Source organism: Hypoxylon fragiforme (genome assembly GCF_022984875.1).
Source record: "Hypoxylon fragiforme strain CBS 206.31 chromosome Unknown GGS25scaffold_5, whole genome shotgun sequence".
Lineage (NCBI taxonomy): Eukaryota > Fungi > Ascomycota > Sordariomycetes > Xylariales > Hypoxylaceae > Hypoxylon > Hypoxylon fragiforme.
Window position 1 is genome coordinate 3,612,175 of NW_026054760.1, and position 21,877 is coordinate 3,634,051.

General features: G+C 48.2%; 3 protein-coding genes across 3 annotated transcripts; 1 reads left to right on the forward strand and 2 right to left on the reverse strand.

Annotated features, from left to right (window-relative positions):
• GGS25DRAFT_531980 (ABC-2 type transporter-domain-containing protein) lies at nucleotides 1-5,493 on the forward strand (the record flags this gene model as incomplete). Its single annotated transcript, XM_049265550.1, has 3 exons — nucleotides 1-4,820; nucleotides 4,887-5,244; nucleotides 5,315-5,493. The coding sequence occupies exons 1-3, from the start codon at nucleotides 627-629 to the stop codon at nucleotides 5,491-5,493; spliced, it is 4,731 nt and encodes a 1,576-aa protein (XP_049117202.1). The 5' UTR covers nucleotides 1-626.
• Nucleotides 5,494-8,218: 2,725 nt separating this feature from the next.
• Nucleotides 8,219-8,749, reverse strand: GGS25DRAFT_492831 (uncharacterized protein). The gene is made up of 2 exons (XM_049261217.1): nucleotides 8,559-8,749; nucleotides 8,219-8,499 (listed from the first exon to the last, which is right to left on the reverse strand). The coding sequence occupies exons 1-2, from the start codon at nucleotides 8,719-8,721 to the stop codon at nucleotides 8,360-8,362; spliced, it is 303 nt and encodes a 100-aa protein (XP_049117203.1). The 5' UTR covers nucleotides 8,722-8,749; the 3' UTR covers nucleotides 8,219-8,359.
• A 4,923-nt stretch (nucleotides 8,750-13,672) lies between these two features.
• Nucleotides 13,673-14,240, reverse strand: GGS25DRAFT_522239 (uncharacterized protein; the record flags this gene model as incomplete). The annotated part of the gene is made up of 2 exons (XM_049264189.1): nucleotides 13,673-13,938; nucleotides 14,003-14,240. 2 exons carry the CDS (start codon nucleotides 14,238-14,240, stop codon nucleotides 13,673-13,675), a joined length of 504 nt encoding a protein of 167 aa, XP_049117204.1.
• Nucleotides 14,241-21,877: the final 7,637 nt, after the last annotated feature.

The window sequence follows — 21,877 nt, forward strand, 5'->3', positions numbered from 1 at the left end:
ACAACTGACTAGCCTATCAGTGGCGGGCGCATCGTGAGCCGCTGCGTGATAACAATATGCAACCCAGCATGAGATGATAGTTCTGGGGCCTGATACAATCAGTTGTGGAACTTGAGGCTTCTTACAAATTACCTTTGTAGGTAATACCGCTCTCGTAGGGGCGGATGTCGTATTTGGGTTCCAACGACCTAAGGCGAAGGGACTGATTAACAATCAGGTGTGGGCGGCCGGGTTCACGATTCCCCATTAAACATCCCCTTAGTACTCACTTTTAACATTATACATATGAGAGGTGCTTTACCTTGGAAACTGACCTTGGGAGCCTGCCTATTGCTCAATAATATTCTGCTTATAAACGTTGCCCCTTGTAGACTTCTGTATCAAGGCCAACCCCCATCGGCTAATACCCCTTCCGTCGTAAACTTAGACTTTCATGTTCATGAGTGTGTTTAAACTCTTATCTTACATGGTCTCTTTCATCCCCATCTAAACGATCCCGTCGGGCCTCTTCGGCTTGACTTGTGCTACCCGTCTGCTGGCAAGGCAGCAACGGCGCATCTCTTTGTCTCACTTAGCTCGCAGCAAGCTTTCAAGGCCGGGCTATTCAAATAGTCCATCCGACCGCCATGTGGGCTACTCAGATTAATGGCGAAGGTCATCGCCGTAGAGAATATGGCATGGCTCCAAACCAATGGCATCGCGACGACCCGCCCCCCGATGCTGGCAGATCGAATGCGACTGACCCTACAGGAAACCATGGGGAAGGTGATGGATCATCCGAGTCTGATGCGGCTGGAAACGGGGAGGGGACTTGGGGCGAGCGGGACGTTGGAGGATTTGGTGAGCATGAAGCTATGGAAGAATTGGAGGTGTTAAGGCACAACCTCTCACAAATGCATAGAACGAGAACGCGCGACACACAGGCGAGCAAGCACTTTGACTTGACCCAAGTTCGCAGTCGTCTAAGCGAAGCACCCAACAACCTGTCAAGACCACACACCAAGCAGACTGAGCCCAAGGGCGACGAGCAGGTTACCGTGGCCGAAGAGGAATTCGAACTAGGCAAGTTTATGCGGGATGGCCACTTCGAGAAGCGGACTGAGTCTTCTGAAAAGCGAGTCGGTGTTGTTTACAAGCACCTCACCGTGAAAGGCGTTGGATCCTCGTCTTCCATCGTCCGAACGGTCCCAGATGCCATCATTGGAACCTTTGGGCCTGATTTGTATCACATCGTCTCACGCTACATACCTTTCCTCCGATTCGGTAGAAAGCCGCAGACACGCACGCTGATCAACGACTTTGTCGGCTGTGTGCGAGATGGCCAGATGATGCTGGTCCTGGGTCGCCCCGGATCCGGATGCAGCACCTTTCTCAAAGCCGTCAGCAACGACACCGAGTCCTTCGCTGGTGTCGAGGGAGAGGTTTCCTACGGTGGAATCCCAGCCAAGCAGCAGAAGCAGATCTATCGAGGTGAAGTCAACTATAATCCCGAAGACGACATCCATTTTGCCTCGCTCAATGTTTGGCAAACCCTCACTTTCGCGCTCATGAACAAGACGAAGAGGGCGGCCAAGGAGGAAATCCCAGTCATTGCCAATGCGCTGATGAAGATGTTTGGTATCAGCCATACCAAGTACACACTCATTGGCGACGAGAATATCCGGGGCGTGTCGGGTGGTGAGCGCAAGCGTGTGTCTATCGCGGAGACGCTGGCCTCCAAGTCCACTGTCATGGCTTGGGATAATTCCACCCGTGGATTAGACGCCTCAACGGCTCTCGATTACGCAAAGTCGCTCCGCATCATGACCGACATCACCAATCGCACAACCCTCGTCACACTCTACCAAGCTGGTGAGGGTATCTACGAGCTCATGGACAAGGTACTAGTCATCGACCAAGGGCGGCAAATATTCTCCGGGCCAGCCAAGGACGCGAAGCAATACTTCATCGACCTCGGGTTCGAATGTCCGGAGCGGCAAACGACGGCGGATTTCTTGACAGCCGTCACCGATCCCAGGGAGCGACGATTCAGGCCCGGCTTTGAAGACAGGGCGCCCAAGACCCCCGAGGAGCTGGAGGAGGCTTTCCGCAAGTCGCCGAACTACCAAAAGTTGCTCGAAGATGTGCAGGATTACGAAGAGCACCTCCGCAAGACCGAGTATGTCGATGCGAAGAGGTTCGACAACGCGGTGCAGGCAGCCAAGTCAAAGCACGTCGGCGAGAAGTCACCGTACACCATCTCCTTCACCCGCCAGGTGTTGGCCAGCACCAAGCGAGAGTTCTGGCTGCTATTTGGCGACAAGGCGGCTCTTTGGACCAAGCTGTTCATCATTATCTCCAACGGGTTCATCGTCGGCTCGCTTTACTACAAGCAGCCCTTCTCAACCGCCGGAGCCTTTACTCGTGGCGGTGCGCTGTTCTTCTCCATCATCTTCCTTGGCTGGCTTCAGCTGTCGGAGCTCAGCAAGGCGGTTGCGGGGCGGGATATCGCCGCTCGCCATCGGGACTATGCCTTCTACCGCCCCTCTGCTGTCTCGATCGCCCGCGTCATCCACGATATTCCTGTCGTCTTCGTGCAGGTCTGCATCTTTGGCTTGACCATGTACTTCATGACCAACCTCGATGTCGATGTTAGCAAATTCTGGATCTATATGTTGTTTGTTTATGCCACGACCATCATGATCACGGCCCTGTACCGCATGTTCGCGAGCTTGTCGCCCGAGATCAACACTGCCGTGCGCTTCTCCAGTACCGCCCTCAACTTACTTGTTATCTACACTGGCTACGTCCTTCCCAAGACCAAGCTCCTGAACGACTCTATCTGGTTCGGCTGGCTGTACTGGGTGAACCCGATATCGTACAGTTTTGAGGCGGTCTTGACGAACGAGCTCTCGAACAGAGTCATGGACTGCGCGCCTGCACAGCTCGTACCCCAAGGCCCGAATGTTCTCCCTGAATACCAGGGCTGCGCTCTCACCGGTTCCAAACCCAATTCTCATGAGGTCCCGGGAAGCGATTACCTGGAAGCCGCCTTGAGCTACAGCCGCTCGAACCTGTGGCGCAACTTTGGCGTCGTGATTGCTTTCCTGGTTTTGTACGTCGCCATCACGGTCGTCGCTACGGAGATGTTCGACTTCTCATCGGAGGGCGGCGGTGCGCTGGTCTTCAAGAACAACAAAAAGGCCAAGAAGGAAGTGCAGAAAGCCACTGCCCCGTCGGACATCGAGAATGGAGGCAATAGCAGCAGCAAGTCTTCGGCAACGAGAGTTGGCGAGTCTGGGAACACTACTTCTGAGGAGCAAAATGAGACGCTGGAGCAGCTGACCAAGAGCGACTCTATCTTCACATGGCGAGATGTGGAGTACAGCGTACCGTATCTCGGAGGCGAGCGCAAGTTACTAAACAAGGTCAACGGCTACGCGAAGCCCGGTATCATGGTTGCTCTGATGGGCGCTTCTGGTGCTGGCAAATCCACACTCCTGAATGTCCTAGCCCAGCGCCAGCGTGTTGGCGTTGTCACCGGTGAAATGTTCGTCGACGGGAAGCCCCTTGGCCTCGAGTTCCAGCGGAACACGGGCTTCTGTCTTCAAGGAGATATCCACGACGGCACTCAAACCATCCGCGAAGCTATTGAGTTCTCTGCGCTTTTGCGACAGGAAGCCTCCATCCCCCGAGACGAGAAGATCGCCTACGTAGACAAGATTATCGACCTGCTTGAGCTAAACGATCTGGAAGATGCCATCATAAGCTCTCTCGGCGTTGAGGTGCGCAAGCGCCTTACCATCGGCGTCGAGCTCGCCGCAAAGCCCTCTCTGCTCCTCTTCCTCGACGAGCCAACATCCGGTCTAGATTCCCAATCCGCCTACTCCATCGTCACCTTCCTCAAGAAGCTCTGCGCTGCCGGCCAAGCTATCGTGTGCACCATCCACCAGCCCAGCTCAGCTCTGATCCAGCAATTCGATATGGTGCTAGCTCTCAACCCCGGCGGAAACACATTCTACTTCGGCCCCATTGGCGAGAACGGCAAAGACGTTATCAAGTACTTCGCTGACCGCGGCGCCACTTGCCCTACCGGGAAGAACGTCGCCGAGTTCATCCTCGAGACGGCGGCACGCCCACATAAGCGTCCCGACGGCACCAAGGTAGACTGGAACGAAGAGTGGCGGACCAGCGAGCAGGCACAGCACGTCATCGAAGAAATCGACGGCCTCAAGCGCGTGCGCAGCACAGCCACCCAACCTAACAACAACAACAACAACAACAACAAGCAACTCTCCTCCTCCTCTTCGTCGCATGAGCAAAAGGAATACTCGGCGCCGGTGTTTCTGCAGATCTCGGAGCTGACGAAGCGGATCTTCCGGCAGTACTGGCGGGACCCGTCGTACGTGTACGGCAAGTTCTTCACGGCGGTGGTGATCGGCATCTTCAACGGGTTCACGTTCTGGCAGTGCGGGCACTCGATCCAGGACATGCAGAACCGCATGTTCACCATCTTCATGATCGTCACCATCCCCGCCACCGTCGTCAACGGCGTCGTCCCCCAGTTCGACGACAACATGGCCCTCTGGCAGGCCCGCGAGTACCCTTCACGTATATATGGCTGGCTCGCCTTCTGCACGGCGAACGTGGTCGCAGAGTTGCCCGCGGCCGTCATTTCGGGCGCCCTGTACTGGGCGCTGTGGATTTGGCCGGCGGGCATTGCGGCAACGAGCGAGGCGGCGGGATACACGTTCTTGATGACTGTGCTGGTCTTCCTGTTCATGAACAGCTGGGGGCAGTGGATATGCGCGTTCACCCCTAGCTCCACCGTCACCGCAAATGTAAGTGCTTTACTCTCTCCATTAAAACAAGAAATGCATGAGATACTAATACATGAATGCTTCTAGGTGCTCCCCTTCTTCTTCGTCATGTTCGGTCTGTTCAACGGCGTCGTCCAGTCCTACTCCATGCTGCCCGTCTTCTGGAGCTCCTGGATGTACTGGGTCAACCCGGCGACGTACTGGATCGGCGGGATGCTGGCCGCCACAATGGACGGCGTCCCAATCCAGTGCGACCCCTCGGAGACCGCGCAGTTCGACGTGCCCCCGAACCAGACCTGCCAATCGTACGCGGGCGAGTTCGCCCAGGCTGCCGGCGGCTACTTGCTTAACCCCGATGCCACCAGCGGCTGCCAGTACTGCCAGTACAGCGTCGCTAACCAGTATCTCGCCACTCTTAACATTGAAGCTAGCGAGAAATGGAGAGGTACGTTATTATCCCGCCCCTCCTCTTTTCTTCCCGTGGGTACATGTGTGCTAACCAGAGTTACTACCAGACCTTGGCATTTTCGCGGCCTTCTGCATCTCTAACTGGGCGCTCGTGTACTTCTTCATCTACACGGTGCGCGTCCGCGGCTGGTCATTCGGATTCAACTCCGTAGGCAGTGCTGCCGGCAAGCTTGTCAGCGCGGCGAAGAAGCCGTTCAAGAGGTCACCCAAGAAGGACCAGGACTAGATAATCAACGCCGCGATATTATTTTACGAAGGCTATTTAAATTTACGTCGGTTATGTCGACAACACAAACACACACACACTAAAGGAGGGATCTCAGGAGACACGCAATTACGGCAGATCTGAACATTTACGATTACTTAGGAGTACAAAGGCCATATGATTGAGCGGGATAATAATGAACTAATGATGGAATATAATGAGTAGGTATGGGTGTGCTGTTAGTTGCACATTAGGGGGTATGGTTACGTGGACAGATGGATGTCCCGCAAGTCCAGTGCGCGAAACTGAGACTTTAATGGCGGCTTGATATATGAGCATGGACATGAGCATGAGTATGAGATGGAGGAAATAAAAAGGCAAAAGTATTATCTTAGTTAGGTACATAGAATAAACAGTCATAAATTCGAATGAAGTGACTCAAGCGATCGCTGCTTTATCAGCCCTGTGAAGAGTAGGTCCCGAGGTGATAGATCAAGATGCAACCCTCAACCGCCTCGCCTCGTCAGTTTGAGATCTGATATCGTATGTTTCTATTATGATCAAATTCTAGTTACTTATCTCTAATTCGAATTGTCCGACGGTGTGCCATCACGTTTGCTATGCATTGCATATACCTTACCTACCTACCCAGCCCTAAATATCTCAATATTCAACTTAATATGTCCACTGGCTTGGACTTTTTAATAACTCCGAAGCCTAACTTTCCAAGCCCTCCCTTTCTCACATAATCCCGAAATAGCAAGCAAACAACACCTCCAGGGCTAACATAGGCAGATTAGATCACAGCCGTCTCAAACCGCTGCTTACCTACCGACTTGCATCGGACCCTTACCTGATAGGTACGCCTCACTCTTGTGGACACGACAGACGTGCAACGCTCAGGGTCGTGATACGATTATGCAGTACCTAACTGCTTACTTATACATACATGTACTATGATGAATCAGTGAGACCCATACAAGTCAAGCTCGAACGATAGCCCAAAGCTAACGGCTAAGATCCGAGGATCTCAGAAATCTGCGTCATAAATTCTGCAGTACCGAGTCGCTTGCTAGGAAGTACGTAGTAAAGTAGCTCATAGGTACCTAGGTTAGAACTTAGGAGTAAGTACGTGCATACGTTAAATATCTACTACTACACATGAAGGTAGGTACCTACATCATCTCGAGCTATATTTGGATACATATCTCCATCTCCTCCGTCAATCTTGCGTCTCCCTTACATACCTACCTATCCAGCCACCCAACCAAAAGCCACGAAATAATCGGAGCGGATATCGCGCGTAGGTACCAGCACACCGGCTCCGATGGCCACAGCCTACCGGCCAACCTGCCTGGTCCTACATAGCACATAACCCTACCTGCATCGACAGTGATACATCACGCCCGTCCATCATTGGACCGCCAACTACCGAGATAAACGTCATAGCCCCTAGCCGTTCATCAGCAAGACAAACTTGACGCATTACTCTCATTGGGAAAGGAGGGGGCCGGCCGGTGGCCCTCCCCCCCCCCCAGCCAAGAACCGAACTGATACTGACGGCTACACATGGGTAGCTCAAACCTAAAACGGACGCGTTCCTGACGCTATAAGGTTGATGATGATGGTGATGATGATGGTGATGGGTGGATAGATTGGTATGTACCTAGGCTAGACAGGTATGTAGATGGAACACCTCCACGGAGCTCTCCATACCTACATAGTACATGCACACCAACCGACTATAGCATCGCGACGATATAGATATCATACATTGTAAGTATGCACCTAAGCATCAGTTACCTACCTACCTAACGAGCGTGCCAATGGGACAGACAGACAGACACGCTACTAGCGCCAACCAGCCGAGCTTGGCTTCCAACTAACCGCACGCAGCAAGCTCGCCGGCGGCGCAATTTCCCTTTTTCTTTTTCTTTTTCTTCATTTCGCTTACGCGTTCGCGGCTTGGGAATACCCTCATCTAAGGCAAGTTAGGGGGGGGGAGATATAAAAGGGGAAAGAAAAAAAAAAGCAGCGGAAAAAATATCCCCGAGTGCGGCGCCGCGCCAACCGCTGCGGTTGTCTAAGCTGTGTTGAGCTACCTGGCAGGCAGGCAGGCAGGCTGCTAGATTAGGAGATGTATGTAGGCTAGGCGATTTTCGTATTGGCTGGGTAATTAATCCGTCGAGTAGAGCTACCTACAGTAGGTACCTAACCTAAGTACAGTAGCTAGCTAAGCTGCGCGGGATGAAATGCGATGGGATGGGAAATGGATATGGATATGGGGAAGGGGAAGGGGATGGGGATGGATGGATACATCCACGCTCCCGTTATTTCCGCTTCTTTTACATAGTTATAGGATTTCGTGATGGAGCTACATTTGATACTGGGATCTGCAGGTGTTGTTGATGTAGGTACAATACATCGGCAAGGTACCAGACCTACATACCTACCTACAAATGTACCAAGATCATCTGTATGTAGGTGGTATAGTATAGACGCGATGGGGATGGGGGAATGCGATACGATGCGGTGCCGCGAATCGTGGGATGAAAGTCAGGTTTCCTGGCTTACTTACCGCCCGTATCTCAGACATAGGCATGCACGGTAATAGGTACATGTAGGTAGGCTGTGTATGTATGTAGTATGTATGTAGGTGGTATTTAAGTAGCAGCCGCGAATATGATTCCGGGGTAAATAGTGTACCTACATAGTAAGTTGGTAGGCATCAGGATCTGTAGCATAGTGTAGATTCAAGTGTACATACCTAGTTAGGCGAGCAAAGAAAAAAAGAATCGGGGCCGAAAAAAAAAAAGCAACCAGGGAAATTTCCCAAATCACCAAAAAAAGCCCTCTTTTTTGCTAACTTCGTTCCTGCACGCCGACATCATCGTACAGGACGCTGCATGATGACGATGACGATGCCGATCACGAAGAAAGTGGGGGGGGAGAGGGACATAGAAGGAAGAGCGGCAGCAGCAACAAGCACCAGCACAGACACCACACACACAGACAAGCAAGAGAGTGGTGAGTGAGTACCTACCTACCTAACATGTACAAAGAGAGGCAGACCCTAAAAGAAAAAGGGACCCTGATCGACACATTCTGGCAGAACTGGATAATTCGGGGTCCTCCCTCCTTGCACATTCTTTCCTCTTCTGGCCAATGAGCTGATGCCAGCCTTCTATGACATATAACTACCTGTGTTAAGAAAAACAAAGTGGAGGAGGATCGACTTTCACGGCGCATGGGCGGACAGGGAATGTTTTGACGGACGGTATGTGAGTGGATTCGCATTTTTTTTTGGTTTCTTGACTTTTGACAAGCGGGTGGGTGACGCCAAAAGAAAAAAAAGTCGATCTCACCCCTTCATAATATCAATACGGAAAGCGTGCCGAATCTTTTCGGTGCCTGTCTGTTTATCTTCCAGGTCATTTTGTGCGTGTGTATGTTTTATACGAGAGCTAACTAGCAGCTAGCTTGTAGCTATGTAGGTGGGAGCAAGGAAAAAGCTGTAAGCTGCTGCTGCTACGTTGTATTCATATGCTGCTCATGAGCTTGGCTTTTTTGCAGCTTGCTTGCCTATCATCATGATTGAGGTTGTACTGCAGCATTCGCGGGTGTAGATAGGCGGCGGCGGTTCGGTTTCCAATTTACCAGGTACAGTACCTACCTACACGCGAAACCTCCAAGGCTAGCTTTGACTCGTGTGAAGCTGTCGTTGGCGGGGCTGGCTGGCTGGGCTAGCATAGGCTAGGATTGAAGCTCTCTCTCTTATTACATACCTACCTGCCCAGTGCCTACATGTAGATATTGTGAGGTACCTTTTAGTACCAACCTAGCGGACAAGCGTCCGCATTTCAAGCTTGGCGCGATTGGTTTAGGACGTGGATTTAGTGATATTGCCTGGGAAAGTTTTGGAGTCCTCCCTCCCCAAGTTACCCTACCCACCGCGATCCTACTGCATAAGCATCTACCAACCTTAGGTAGGTTACACACATACCAGAGTTGGTTGACATATATGTGTGCAAGGAAGTATTATATAATGTATTAGCCTTGGTAAGTCGGACGGGAATGAGTGATATTGTTATCCCTACCCTCCTCCCCTTCCCTGAGTAAGGAGTTAGTAATGGTTACCTATAGAGCGGAAAAGGGGGGGGAGGGGGAGGAATGAAATCTTACCTACATACATACAATACCATAAATCATACCTACATACCTCTGAATACGAAACGATCACCGAACTCGACCTTGATTTTTTTGCATTTCGCTGTTCACACGAACCCGCAATAGCCTCGTTTTAATGACCACCTCTCGCGGCGCAGTAGGCACCTAAATGACGAAAAAGAAAGGGAACTTTTTAAAGGAAAAGAAGCTAGAATCCTTCCAAATCTAAAATACAACACCACTAGGTAGGTAGGTACCTTACCCAAATCAACATCTAATATCCCCACGGCTAAGAGTGGCCATCGTCCGCGCGCGCCGTCGCGCAGCAAAAAAGAACCCCCCCCCCTCCCCAACCCGTCGCTTGCCCGTCCGCTCCCCACGCTAGGCTCTGCTTCCCCGGCCGGTCCTTTCCTGCTTCACACGCACAAATTGCGGTTTTTCTATATTATATCCATACCAACATCCATACCTACATATGCCTACATATTATACCTAGCATAAGGTAGCGTCCCGGACCTGTCGACCACTCTTAGCTTCATGTAGCATGCTCACTTGGGTAGGTATATTACCCATATGTAGGCATTCTATGTAGGTAGGTAGATGTTGGTAGGCATGTGGTATATGTATATGTAGGTAAGGTTAGCAAACCCATGTCCGTGTGTACGCGTAAGGTCCGGCCGGCCGTTGAGGCGGGATTTGTTTTTTGTTTTTTTGTGATTTTCATCGGATCAAATACCTACCTATCACTAACTACTAGGTTACCTACATCCAATAACTACCTTCATAGTAAAGAGGGAGGGATAACTAGAAAGAGATAAACTTGGGACCACTTAAAACGAGCCAGGCAGGAAGAACATGCCTACCTTGGTAGGCCAACCCTACAACGTACATACCATACATACATACATACATACCTAATCTTCCTTAGATCTGCAGGATTGGCCAAGTTCAGATCTTATGTATGTCGTTGGCCGTGGCCCCCCCCCCCCCAGAGCAGGAACGTGGTTTTGGAGAGGGGTAGCTTACCTGCCTAGCAAGCTAATTAGCACACAACACACACATATCCGATTTTAATGAGTTGATCCAGGGGTCTTCCTAAGTAGGTAGATCAAAGACATTGAAACATCTGGATGCCAGTGATAGGTAACTCGATGGATAAGGGTAGGTACATAGATGATAGACGTCAATCAAAATGCCTGTTGCTGGTACGTACATACATACATACATGGCATTCCATGTGGCAGCACGTTCATCATATAGAGCACGTACATAGATGTACTGAATATCATGTATCACCATCGTCGTCAAAGACATCACATCACATCAGCACAAAAGACGATGTTTCTTACATACAGTAGATCAAATTTCTCGTCAGGATTCTGATTAATTAAGTGTCGTGACAAAATACTATCTAATGAATAATCTCATGTGACTCCTTTTGTGGATTGCCCAGTATTCCCAAGTGTGTCTAGAACGTGAAAAAAAAAATGCCCTGCGTATATTCCCCAATGTCTGAACGCCCGGCGTTCTTCTTTCTCTCTGCGTAGACTTTTATGTTGTTCCAGTTCTAAGAAAGTATCAATGATATGTGAAAAATCGTATGCCCCTTCATTTGTATTGTATATTCTCTCCCCAGCCCTCCCCTCCTGTGAACCACCGATTAACCCCAGATAATAATAATAATAATAAAAACCTCCGTTAATCATATGCTTTGAGGTTCTAATATGTAGTACCCGAGATTCCCTAGTTCCCTAAGTTCCCCGATTGGACGCCGATATTGAAAGTCAAGAAGAAAAAAAGACAACAACAACAGCAATATCAATAAAACAACAACACAATGCAACCTGACCCAGCCAAAATCCCACGATGCGCCAAGACGAAATGGGTATCCAACTCCAACACATCCCATTTATTTGAAACAGCAGATAATATAACACGGAAAAAAAAGGCGTGCTCGACACATCGCCCCCCTCCCTAAAGCAAAGTCGAGATAAAATATAATGATATTTGAAGATCAGAAGGATAAGAAAGAAAGAGGGGGGAAGGATCGGGAAGTTAGATGGTGAGAAGCATTGATCGGTACTGAACTACGTTTCAGTTTGCAATTCCAGCGGACCGCACCATGCAGCCAAGTGGTGGTCATTATCCCCGTGGGTGGAATTTGTAATTGTAAGTTGTACTGCATGTGCAAATGGCGGGGGGATATTTTTTTCAAAAGAAAAATGTGGCCATAGAGGAGAGACTGGATGTGTGAATGTTGTGTGTGTGTGAGTTGAATGGGCGGGCGAGAAGTGAAAATAGAGGGGGGGGAAACGCTTGTGCAGTAGACACTAGCACAAACTACCCTAGAGTAGCTTGGGTAGGTACCTATCAACCTAGTAAAAAGTAGTACCTAACCTGCTATGGTAGGACCTGGTAGGTAGGTTTAGGTTACCACTATACTAGTGTAGATTGGCTTTTCGGTTGCTTGTACCAGTGGTCCAGTGCCCTTCCAAAAGAACTATTCCCAAATGAAGGCAAGTTGCTCAAGTCACTCCATTTTGATTGGTGGAGGGGAAAGTAGGTTAACGTCACAGGGAACGATGCGGACTTGAGAACTGGGGTTTAGGTGTATTTGCCGGGGCTAGGGCCGAGTCGTAAAATGCGTAAAATGCGTAAATTTGGTGATGATTGGGTATAGAATGGGGTAGTAACCCACAAGGTAGAGGATTGGGCAGTCGAGATTGGTCCAGACTATCTAGGTCGGGAAGGCATATGACGTGGGAAGACCCATTGGGCAAAACATTTGAAACCAATGGTTCGTTCAAGCGCCGTGACCGGTAATGTGCTTTCTTCGTCTTTTTTTTTTTTTTTGTTTGGGTTTGAGTCTTTTTTTTTCTTTTCTTTCTTTCTTTCTTTCTTTCTGGGCTGGACTGGGCTGGGCTGGGACCTTTTTTTGACATCTTTTACGCTGCTTTTACTACTAGCGTTTGAATGGATTGGTTGGAGCTAAAAAGATGGAGAAAGTAAAAAAGCTCATGATTGATTGATCCATGATCAACCGATCAACCGAAAGAAGGAAGAGGAACGTCGTGATCTTGCGTGGTGTTGAAAAATGCTCGATTTGACCTAACCAATCCCCCACCTCCCTCCCCTCCACATTCTCCCCCCTTTCATCAATGCCTGAACCCATCCCTCTAATTCTCCTTGACCGTCTGACTATCCATTCCAAACTATCCGACGATTTTTATGGCGGTGAAACCGAAAAACTCCATAGTGATAGACATCCATCAACCCTTGAATACTCGACCAAATTGTCCAAATTGGTTTGTAATTTAAAGTGATGCGTGATTGGTGGAATACATTGCGACGCTGCGCTGCACTGAGCTGCACTGAGCTGCACTGCGCTCTGTGCTGTGCGTTGTGTTGTGTTGCGCTGTATATTGGATATTGTGTTCTCGTACTGTGGTAGTGTGTGATTTGCTTGCTGCGTTGTCTTATCATGGATGTTGGCTGATGTGGTATTGTATTGTGCTGAAATCTGCGCCTTGCATATTATTGCGCGGCGACACCGATCATGGTAATGGCTAAGCAATCGACTGCGTGTCCTGCAACTCAGCCTTGTCGAAGCCCTACCATGAGATGGAGAGGTGTGTGTTGTTGTGTTTGTGTTGGTGTTGGTGTGTGTGCGTGTGCTATATCCTACAGATGGAGGTATGACTGATACGTAAGATATAGATTGTAGATTCGTAATGCCCATATGCAATAGAGGAATTGCATCTGAAAAGTAAGTAAACCACGGATGATATGGGCTTTAGATCTGCTGGTAGTGGCGAATATGCGAGATAACCGGTCGGGTTTCCGGTACAGGGCCTTTGTGTCTCCCATGCAAGATATATTTTGAGGTGTACCTTGTTAGAGTCAGGTTCCCTGTCAAACGTGCTGTAGATGGGTCGACTGGTGCAACTGTTCGGTGGCAAAAAAACAGTTTGAAACCCGCCTTCGCTGAGAATAGTAAAGGAAAAAGTAATCTTAGCCGTTTGGGACTAGATCTTTAGAACTGAGACCTTCCATATAGTAATGGTATTTGGGTTTGAGCTGTTCGTTCTATAGCGCGCGCGCGCGCACAAGGAAAGGTCGCGCAGATAGGGTTTCCCGAAGTTGCCAGCTGTGGTTGTTGACTTCCGTGTCGCCAAAGTCTGAGGATGTATGGGTTCGGATCCATGTTTCTTTTGTAAAAAGATATAGCCCAGATATCGAGTAGCTGTCGGTTGTTGACTGTCGGCTGTCGATTGTCGATATTTTGTGTTCGACCCTTGCCTTCCATCAAAGGCAGTATGTCAGGCATATCGTGTTACTCATTTATATCCGACCGCCGCCGCACACTTCTGGCAGTAGTAAAGATTAAATCCTACTCGGATCATGCCCGTCGACGCTGGGTCATCGGTGGAGGTGGCCTCGACATGGCGATGACAGCGCAGGCAGCGCATGACCTCAACCGAAGCAACGGGTTGGACGTCCATACTGTTTCGAATGGGGAGATCGGTCTCGGAGGATGAAGGTGAACTGCTGTCTGTTGATGAGGAACTAGCGTAGTGTGTCTTGGATGGTCGACTTGACATATTGGTAAGTAGGTTAAGTGGCGTAGTCTAACAATAATCGTGGAGGCAATGGAGGGCGGGGGGGATATTGGCAGATTATAAATGGAAGCCTTTCAGACTTGGGATGGAATGTAACATGTGGAGTCTGTCTTTTCTATCGGAACGGTTTTCTGGGAGAGGAGATCCAGTACACCAGGGGGTGATGAGCTCCGCAGGGGGGTCCCTTTCTTTTTAGGGCCAGCAAGACTGTGGACTGTGGGCAAAGCAAGTAACCTAGTCAGGTTCCAGTAAGGTCCGTCCTAGTAAGGTCCGAGCTCCTAGTTCCTATATTTCCTATATTTCCTTAGTTCAGGTAGTTTAGGTCGCTAGTTGGTATAAAAGCCAGGTATATATATAAAATGTACGAAGTAGTTAAGTGGTAATACGGCACAAGTGTCCAAAGTGGAGACTTTAACGACTAGGCGCCCAGATTTGTGTATTCTTGCTCCAGCTTGTCTTGGGTGTTAGTATGGATGATGGGTGCACGTCGGGTTGTATGGATGTATGGATGTGTCTGGTGTCTGGTGTCTGATGTCTGATGCGTCCGTCTGGTCACGAATGCTTGGACAGGGGTGCAACGTAAGGCAGGTAGGCAGGGCAAGGCAAGGCAGGGCACCGCAGGGTACGCAGGTAGGCTCGGCTCGGCAGGATAGGGCAATTGGAAAAAGGAGAAGGAGGGAAATAATGTGCTGTATCTTCAACAGTCCAACTTCAATAATGTTCAAGCTTGTACTCCGTCCGTACTAACGTTAGGATAGAACGGGATAGCGTAATGCCTAAAATCCCGAACGAACCTCGGTGTTTCGCTTTCACTTCTCTCTCTCTCTCTTTAGTTAACTATCTGTCTCTTCTTTTTTCTCTACTTTTCTTTTATTTTCTTTAATACTCTTTCTCTAGTTTTCTCTTGCGGATCCGTCGGGCTCGAACAAGAAAACTTCCCAACTTCTAGACCAGACCTTGGAATTTGGATAGGTACTAGGTACGGTACCTAGTTACTTTCATTCAAGCCGGTTGAAAGTCAAGTGTTGATGCGTTGATTATTTTGGGTGTGGCTTGTGATGGCATCCATGTACATACATAGTCGTACCAGACTGCCAGTAGTACCAGCAAGTACCAACCAAATGTCAGGGCGTGATAAGCTTGAAGTTCCTTTGGTCCTTCGGGTTCTGGGCAAACTCTTCTGGGCAACGTGCTTATTCGATGTATGGATGTATGTATGGATGTATGTATGGTCCAGTATGGGTTGTATGTATGTACCTGGTAGGTACTTAATGTATGTAATGTAGGTAATGTAGTATGTAATGTGATTTTGGGATTGGCTCAATACCAAATCGACAGCTACTCCTCCATGGGGTGATGGGATGATGGGATATGCTTGTCAAAGATGTTCCCAGTAAAAAAGAAGAAGAAAAGAATTTAACTGATTAATGTAATGTGGATCTTTAAATGAGTCGTTTCAGATGCTTTTCTAAGATCATGAGAGAGCAATTCGAATAAAATAAAATGGAGAGTTTGGAGAGTCTAGACAATCTAGACAACGCTTTCGAAAGGGGGCTGAGGGGAAAGGAGGGGGGGTTGAGGAGAGATTGAAGAGAGATTGAAAATATCAACAAATATAACAATATGAGTTCACTTTGGAGTTGAAATAATTACAATACAATACAATTCAAAGTAAAATATAGGAGCGTCGTAAAGGAGTTAGACTATCGGTTTTTATTACATCCTAATTCAAATGATTCCAACAAGGCGCAGTACAACTTGTAATAGAATCCAATATGTAATTTCATTCTGCAAAATAGGCTTATGCATTACAGACTGGTTGATACAGTACCCATCGAGATCCATACTAAATCATCAACTTTGCCGTTCAATCCTTTGAGGATGTGGTCTTGTGCAATACATCACTTTAGGGAGATATCCAGTAGGGAGACCGGGAGATAGTAGGTTAGAACTTGACAAGTTTTGACAAGTTTTGACAAGTTTCGACATACTCCTCGGTGGAGTTGAAAAGCTCCATGATCGGCTTCGCAATGTTATCATCCATTGCGTGTTGCGACGCCAACGTCATTTAAGAGTCAGTGGACTATCAGCACGTTCTTCTATTGATCCAAATAATTAAACTAACGATCAGAACATCTCGCGATCTCTCGATCAACTTTAAACTACTCCTTTAAAAATTACTGCGATTTGCTTAAAAACGTACACGAATCACGTTTTTCCATAAGGAAATCGCGGAGCTGGTGGTTCTGCACGGTTTCGGCTGTCGGATGGTGTATGTAAAAGCCTCTTAATATCTAGCGCATGATGGCGCGCGTGCGATGTTCACAAAGAACTGCGATGGCTGAGACTTGCTGATATCTGGCTTGCATCTTAGGCTTGCATCACTCCTTGGCGTACATAGCAAATGTTCTGCATGCGTATCAGGGTAGGTACATACATACCTACATATGTACTGTCATGTAGGCGGTGATTTTATATGAGATGTACTTTATATATATTCTGTTTATTATTATTTACTATTATTTACTTCGAACTATGTACGCAACAGCATTAGTCTCGGAAACCTCCAAAGCTACCTCACCTACATGTCGCGCTACTCCAATGTTAGGCACTATTCAGGGAGGAGAGAGACATGTATATGGATACAACTTCCCCCTCTATTACCAGCCTGACAGCATCGAAGAACAGCGTAACCTAGGTTAATAGTAGAAAAGCACCGAAGGGATGGATACCTAATTGGCGAATTTCTCCAATCTACCCATCACGTTCTGCCGGGCCTAGCTGTCCGCTTTAACCCTCTACATACTGTCAGTGCCCATATTTCGATGAGTAGCAAAACTCTCGATCCAAGCCATTCTACCGGCTAGACATGGTGGGCGATCGTTAGCAGTGGAGGGACGCAGCCTTAAGGATTTTGCCACCTGCACAAGAAACAGCAAGAATAACAGCAAAGCATTAGCATTTTGGTTTCACAACCACTCGCACGACAGAGTTTTTCTCTTCTATCTTTTTTTTTCTCTTTTGCAGCCAATGAACATCGACAAGAACTTTTGAGGCTTGCTAGACAAGACCAATCCCTATACTTCGGAGCATTATCCTCCTTTGCGCGGTCCCGACCCCAATGCACCGTCGACTCCAGTTTTACCCTCACGGCGGTTCTACGATCTGCTTGATCTTGAAGATCCACCCAAACGGGGCCGGGGTGGAAATGTATGTACACAGTAGTTTGGTGAAAGCTCCATTAAGGAGGGTATAGCAGGTTACAGACGCCTTATATTGGTACGCCTTACGGCCATGAACTATTGGAGTCGCTGTCATTGCAACATCTCACCCTGCGAACTTTAATATAACTGAGGCTGTATGAACCTCATGTGTGTTACCAACACCGAAGGAAAGGTATATGTATGTGATGTGAGCACGGATACTCAACAGAACACCATCATGCGGTCTAACTTGTCTGACTGTGAATTTGTCTGACTACCTGTCCATTGAAATGGCAAGCTTATGTGCAGGATATGTAGGTATGTATGTATCCAGCCGGATCTTCAGGATCTTACCCGTTCAATTCTAGCATGGCGCATAGCGTACCGTATCCGTCAACGTCTCTTATCTTGGAAATCGTCTGAATGAGGCTGTAATTGTCAGGAGACGAGAGATAGTTCTCGAACAATGGACAAGCCAGGATGAATTCAAGTTTGCTCTTCTTGAAACTTCTGCGAATGGATCCACAGATCCACTACGCGTGTCGAAAGGGGAGGCGGGCAGAAAAGCATTAGCTAGAGCCTCCTATTAGCATCCATGCTAATTATCCAATTTCTATAGGTAGGTAAAGAATGATCTCGCTCTCAGTTTACTTAGCTAGGTAAGTTGCTAAGTTAACTAACGTAATAGATAAATTCTACGGCCAAGGTCGATGGGCAGGCAAAGGTTGTTGTATTATGTGATACCAAGGTAGGATCTCGACCTATACAGAACGAATGATCGACAAAAGGGGATCGAAGATTCCCGCTGCCCAGACTTGCCCAAGAGTGCGGCACATAGATAGAACTGTGGGCCTGGGGGACGTTCCAGATCCCGCGTTCATTAGCATGTCAACACGTTTTATGATAAACTGGGTAACGTGAAGTGATCGATGGCTTTTACGTACTTTGTACCACGAAGCTTGAAAAACTTCGATATGTTTTGCTATCCATATCCAGATCCATATCCATACCTTCTGCTTACCTCGGTGCAAACAAGCTATATCCACAGGCAGCACAATTCAAACGCGCCTCAGATTAATTATTTCTTTGAATCTTGGCTTTCCTATTCAGCTCCGCCGTAACAGCCGACCATAGCCATTGAGCTAAGGATTTGTTTGTAAGAGCATCTGGTAGCTCACTCACTCATTCAGCAGGTGACAGGACTGAGCTGGGCAGGGCTGCCAAATCGATAGTCACGAGCTCGAATTCCTCATTCTAAGCTTATCCTATTTCACTGTATTATTATTTCCATAAATGATCTGCCCAAATTATTCCTACTAGTGGTACATAAAACTACTAGGCACTTAATATCGACATGTGTAATACCTAGTTGGGTACAATACCTAGCACCAGTGCACCGCATAGATAGATAGCTGAGATAGAATGTACCTACCTACATATCTCCATGTGTATGTAACTCGCCGAAAGGGAATGTGATCAGTCGCAAAAAAGAAGAAAAGGAAGGAAAAAAAAAGGGGAGTACTTACACATTGCGTTACGAGCGACCAGCACCAGTTCCGTTCGAGCTTTCACCGGTCAAGCCGAAAGGTTCCCCATCGCGATTGAGAGAAATTCCATCCATGGCCATCCACAATTTCCCATTGTTTCGACATCGGATTTCCCACCTACCATCCAATCTCTAATCAGCCAGCCACCCGCCCGTGTGGTACACTACTACAACATTACGGGAGGGTCGCCTTAAAACCAACCTTTTTCTTTAGGGGCCCTTTTTTTTTTCCCTCTTTGTACAATTGCAATCTACTTGACATGTCACATCTGGAGTACTTGGGTATTTATTTTAAATTTTTTTAATAATATTTTGCGTTGGGTGCAGGGCAAAACCTAATCTACATGGCACAAACCGTTGAAAGCTTCTTCTGTCCCTTAGTCCCTGAGAGTCCCTGAGAAGTCCCTGACGATCTCTATATCTCCGATTCGGGAGAGGGGAAGGGGGGGCAAATAACGCAAACGACTTATTTTGGTGTGTTTCAACCAACTGTTGGTTTTCTATTCTATCATCATATCATCTTGATCTCTACCGCTCTATTGTATCTTTTATTGTTTTTCTTGTCCGAGGATAAACAAAAACCACACATCTACAGTACATGCCCACCTAGGTTAACCTCGTAGTCAGCAACAAAGCAAAACCCAGTTATTTTTCATTATTTTTCAATGTTTTTTTTTTAAATTATCCCCCTGTTGGCTCCAGGTTACCTACCTACCTACCTACCTACCTACCTAGTTGATCTCACCGACGGGAAATGTTTTCCCATACCGACCTTACACAAAGGAAACTGACTGGCCCGCTCCTCGCTATCTGCGACGCCGGAGACGCGGGTTTCAACTGAGGAATTTATTACTCTACACGTAGTTACACCGTTGCTGATTTGATTCACAAATCTGAACACCGAGCGCTCGGCTGACGAAAGTATGTAAGTTATACACGTAAACCAAAAAACCGAACTTCGGTTCCGAGTCATCCAGCTTGGCACTATCGAGGAGACGTCCATGGAAACAATTCGGATTTGCGCAGGCTTTTCTTGGGAGAGTCCAGCCGGGCCCTTTTTATTTTGCTGCCTAGGTACCTACAACGTTATCTACCAACATAATACTTACATAGCCCCGGAGAGTAGGTAGTCATAATCGCATCCTCTAAACCCGGGGTTTGTTCCGCGTTTTCTTTTTTTATTTATTTCTCTATATAACTACTTGCAATTGATGGCCGCGCGGCCGGAGTTGGAGTTATGGCAGACCCGGGTATCCCGGATTCCCACAACGTCAAACGCAGGCCGCGTGTGAACGCGTAACGAGTCGTCGACAGAGGAACGCTCTATAAACACTATAGACAAGTACCTAAATATGTAGGTCAATGAAATTTGAATATCCACGACGCTTATACGCGTACAGCTAGGCATAATGCATAGCCAACGACTACTACTACATAGCCTGGAGGCTAGAGTTGATAGTGTATAGGTAGTTGCCTACCCGCCGGAGAATATCCATCTCCATGCGTTCGTGGAGGCGGGTCCCGTTACCTACATATGTAGCATACCCAGATATCTTCGATGGCGCGACATGTTCAAGTGAGCTAAGCCAGGCGATCGTATGTATGTCTGTCTACCTAGGAACTAGGCAGGCACCTCTAGTATCTGATCTAGGTGCCTGCTCCCTCACCTCACTAGCATACACCTAATGTGCGACATCCGGCATCGCGAAGACACGGGCAGCTCTGCTGCTCCCGGATTCGTGGAATTTGGAACCGGTGAGCCATCCCGCCGCCGCCGCTCTCCCGGAGGCTCAAATCCGGGATATTCATTCTTCAAGGAGTGGGAACGTTGGGTGTGGTCTTGGTGGGACGAGGCCCGCGCCATCGGGTCCATCAGGTCGGCGACGAGGCCAACCCGGCTTTTCGTTCCCGCGTCCGCCATGAACACATATACACATGTATTGCTATAGTTATGCAGGCTGTTCCGGGTACGAGGGTATGAAACACGGGAGGCGTTCTACCAACTATCAGGCGTTCCGTTTATCTGACCGCTATTCCAGGTACATACCTAAGGTTGGGATACATACATACATACATATGTATGTTGGGGCAGCCTCTCGAATTGCACTTGCGCCGTTGCCCTCTTGTTGCAGGATTAACAGGAAGGATTCCAGCGCGAAACAACCCGCCGATATAGGATTAGGTCAGCTGGGCCTCTCGGGATGGGCCCGGATATTAAGCATGCTGGTATTCGCACCGCAGCGCATCGTGTTCGTATTCCTAGGGGTGTTAGGTAGGCATGTATGTAGGTAGGGTCGCTATCTACCTAGTACGCTACCTACAGTACATGCCTAGTATTGCAGACAACCTTATGCAGAGCCTCATCCATCACCCGAATACCCAGGTAGGCATAAGTCTAAACCAAGGAGATGGATACCCAATGCCAATCCTAGATCCTAGATCCTAGGTAGCCAAGCCAAGCCAACTCAGCGCTGTCGACGCCACGTTATTGCTAAGTGGCATGTCTCGCCCAACGCTGTGGCACGATGGCTGTAGGTATGTTTGACTTGATATTTCTGCCATCGCAAGCCATGTTGTTTATTGTGTAGAAACCGATAGGCCGGGTAGGCGCTTATTGACTGTCGTGTGACGTGCTGGCGTTTTTAAATTCGTCAAACTGCCGTCACCACTTTCTTGCAGGTAGCATATGCCATATTGTTTACCTACATACATAGGTGATCCTGAATAGTGTAACGAGCTCGGGGAGAGAAAAAAAAATTCATATTGTATTGTCCTGCTTATCGGAAAACGCCGCAACGCCAGTCAACCAACAACAGAGCCATCCTATCCAGTTTCCCATTCATGCCTGGTTGATTAAGATCCACATATCA

What these genes read in the sequence shown, in the direction of transcription:
- GGS25DRAFT_492831 (XM_049261217.1), bottom strand. Translation starts at nt 8,721, where the DNA reads ATGCGCCGTGAAAGTCGATCCTCCTCCACTTTGTTTTTCTTAACACAG. An exon ending in GAATGTGTCGATCAGGGTCC is followed by an intron (nt 8,500 to 8,558) that starts CTTTTTCTTTTA and finishes GTACTCACTCAC; the next exon opens with CACTCTCTTGCTTGTCTGTG.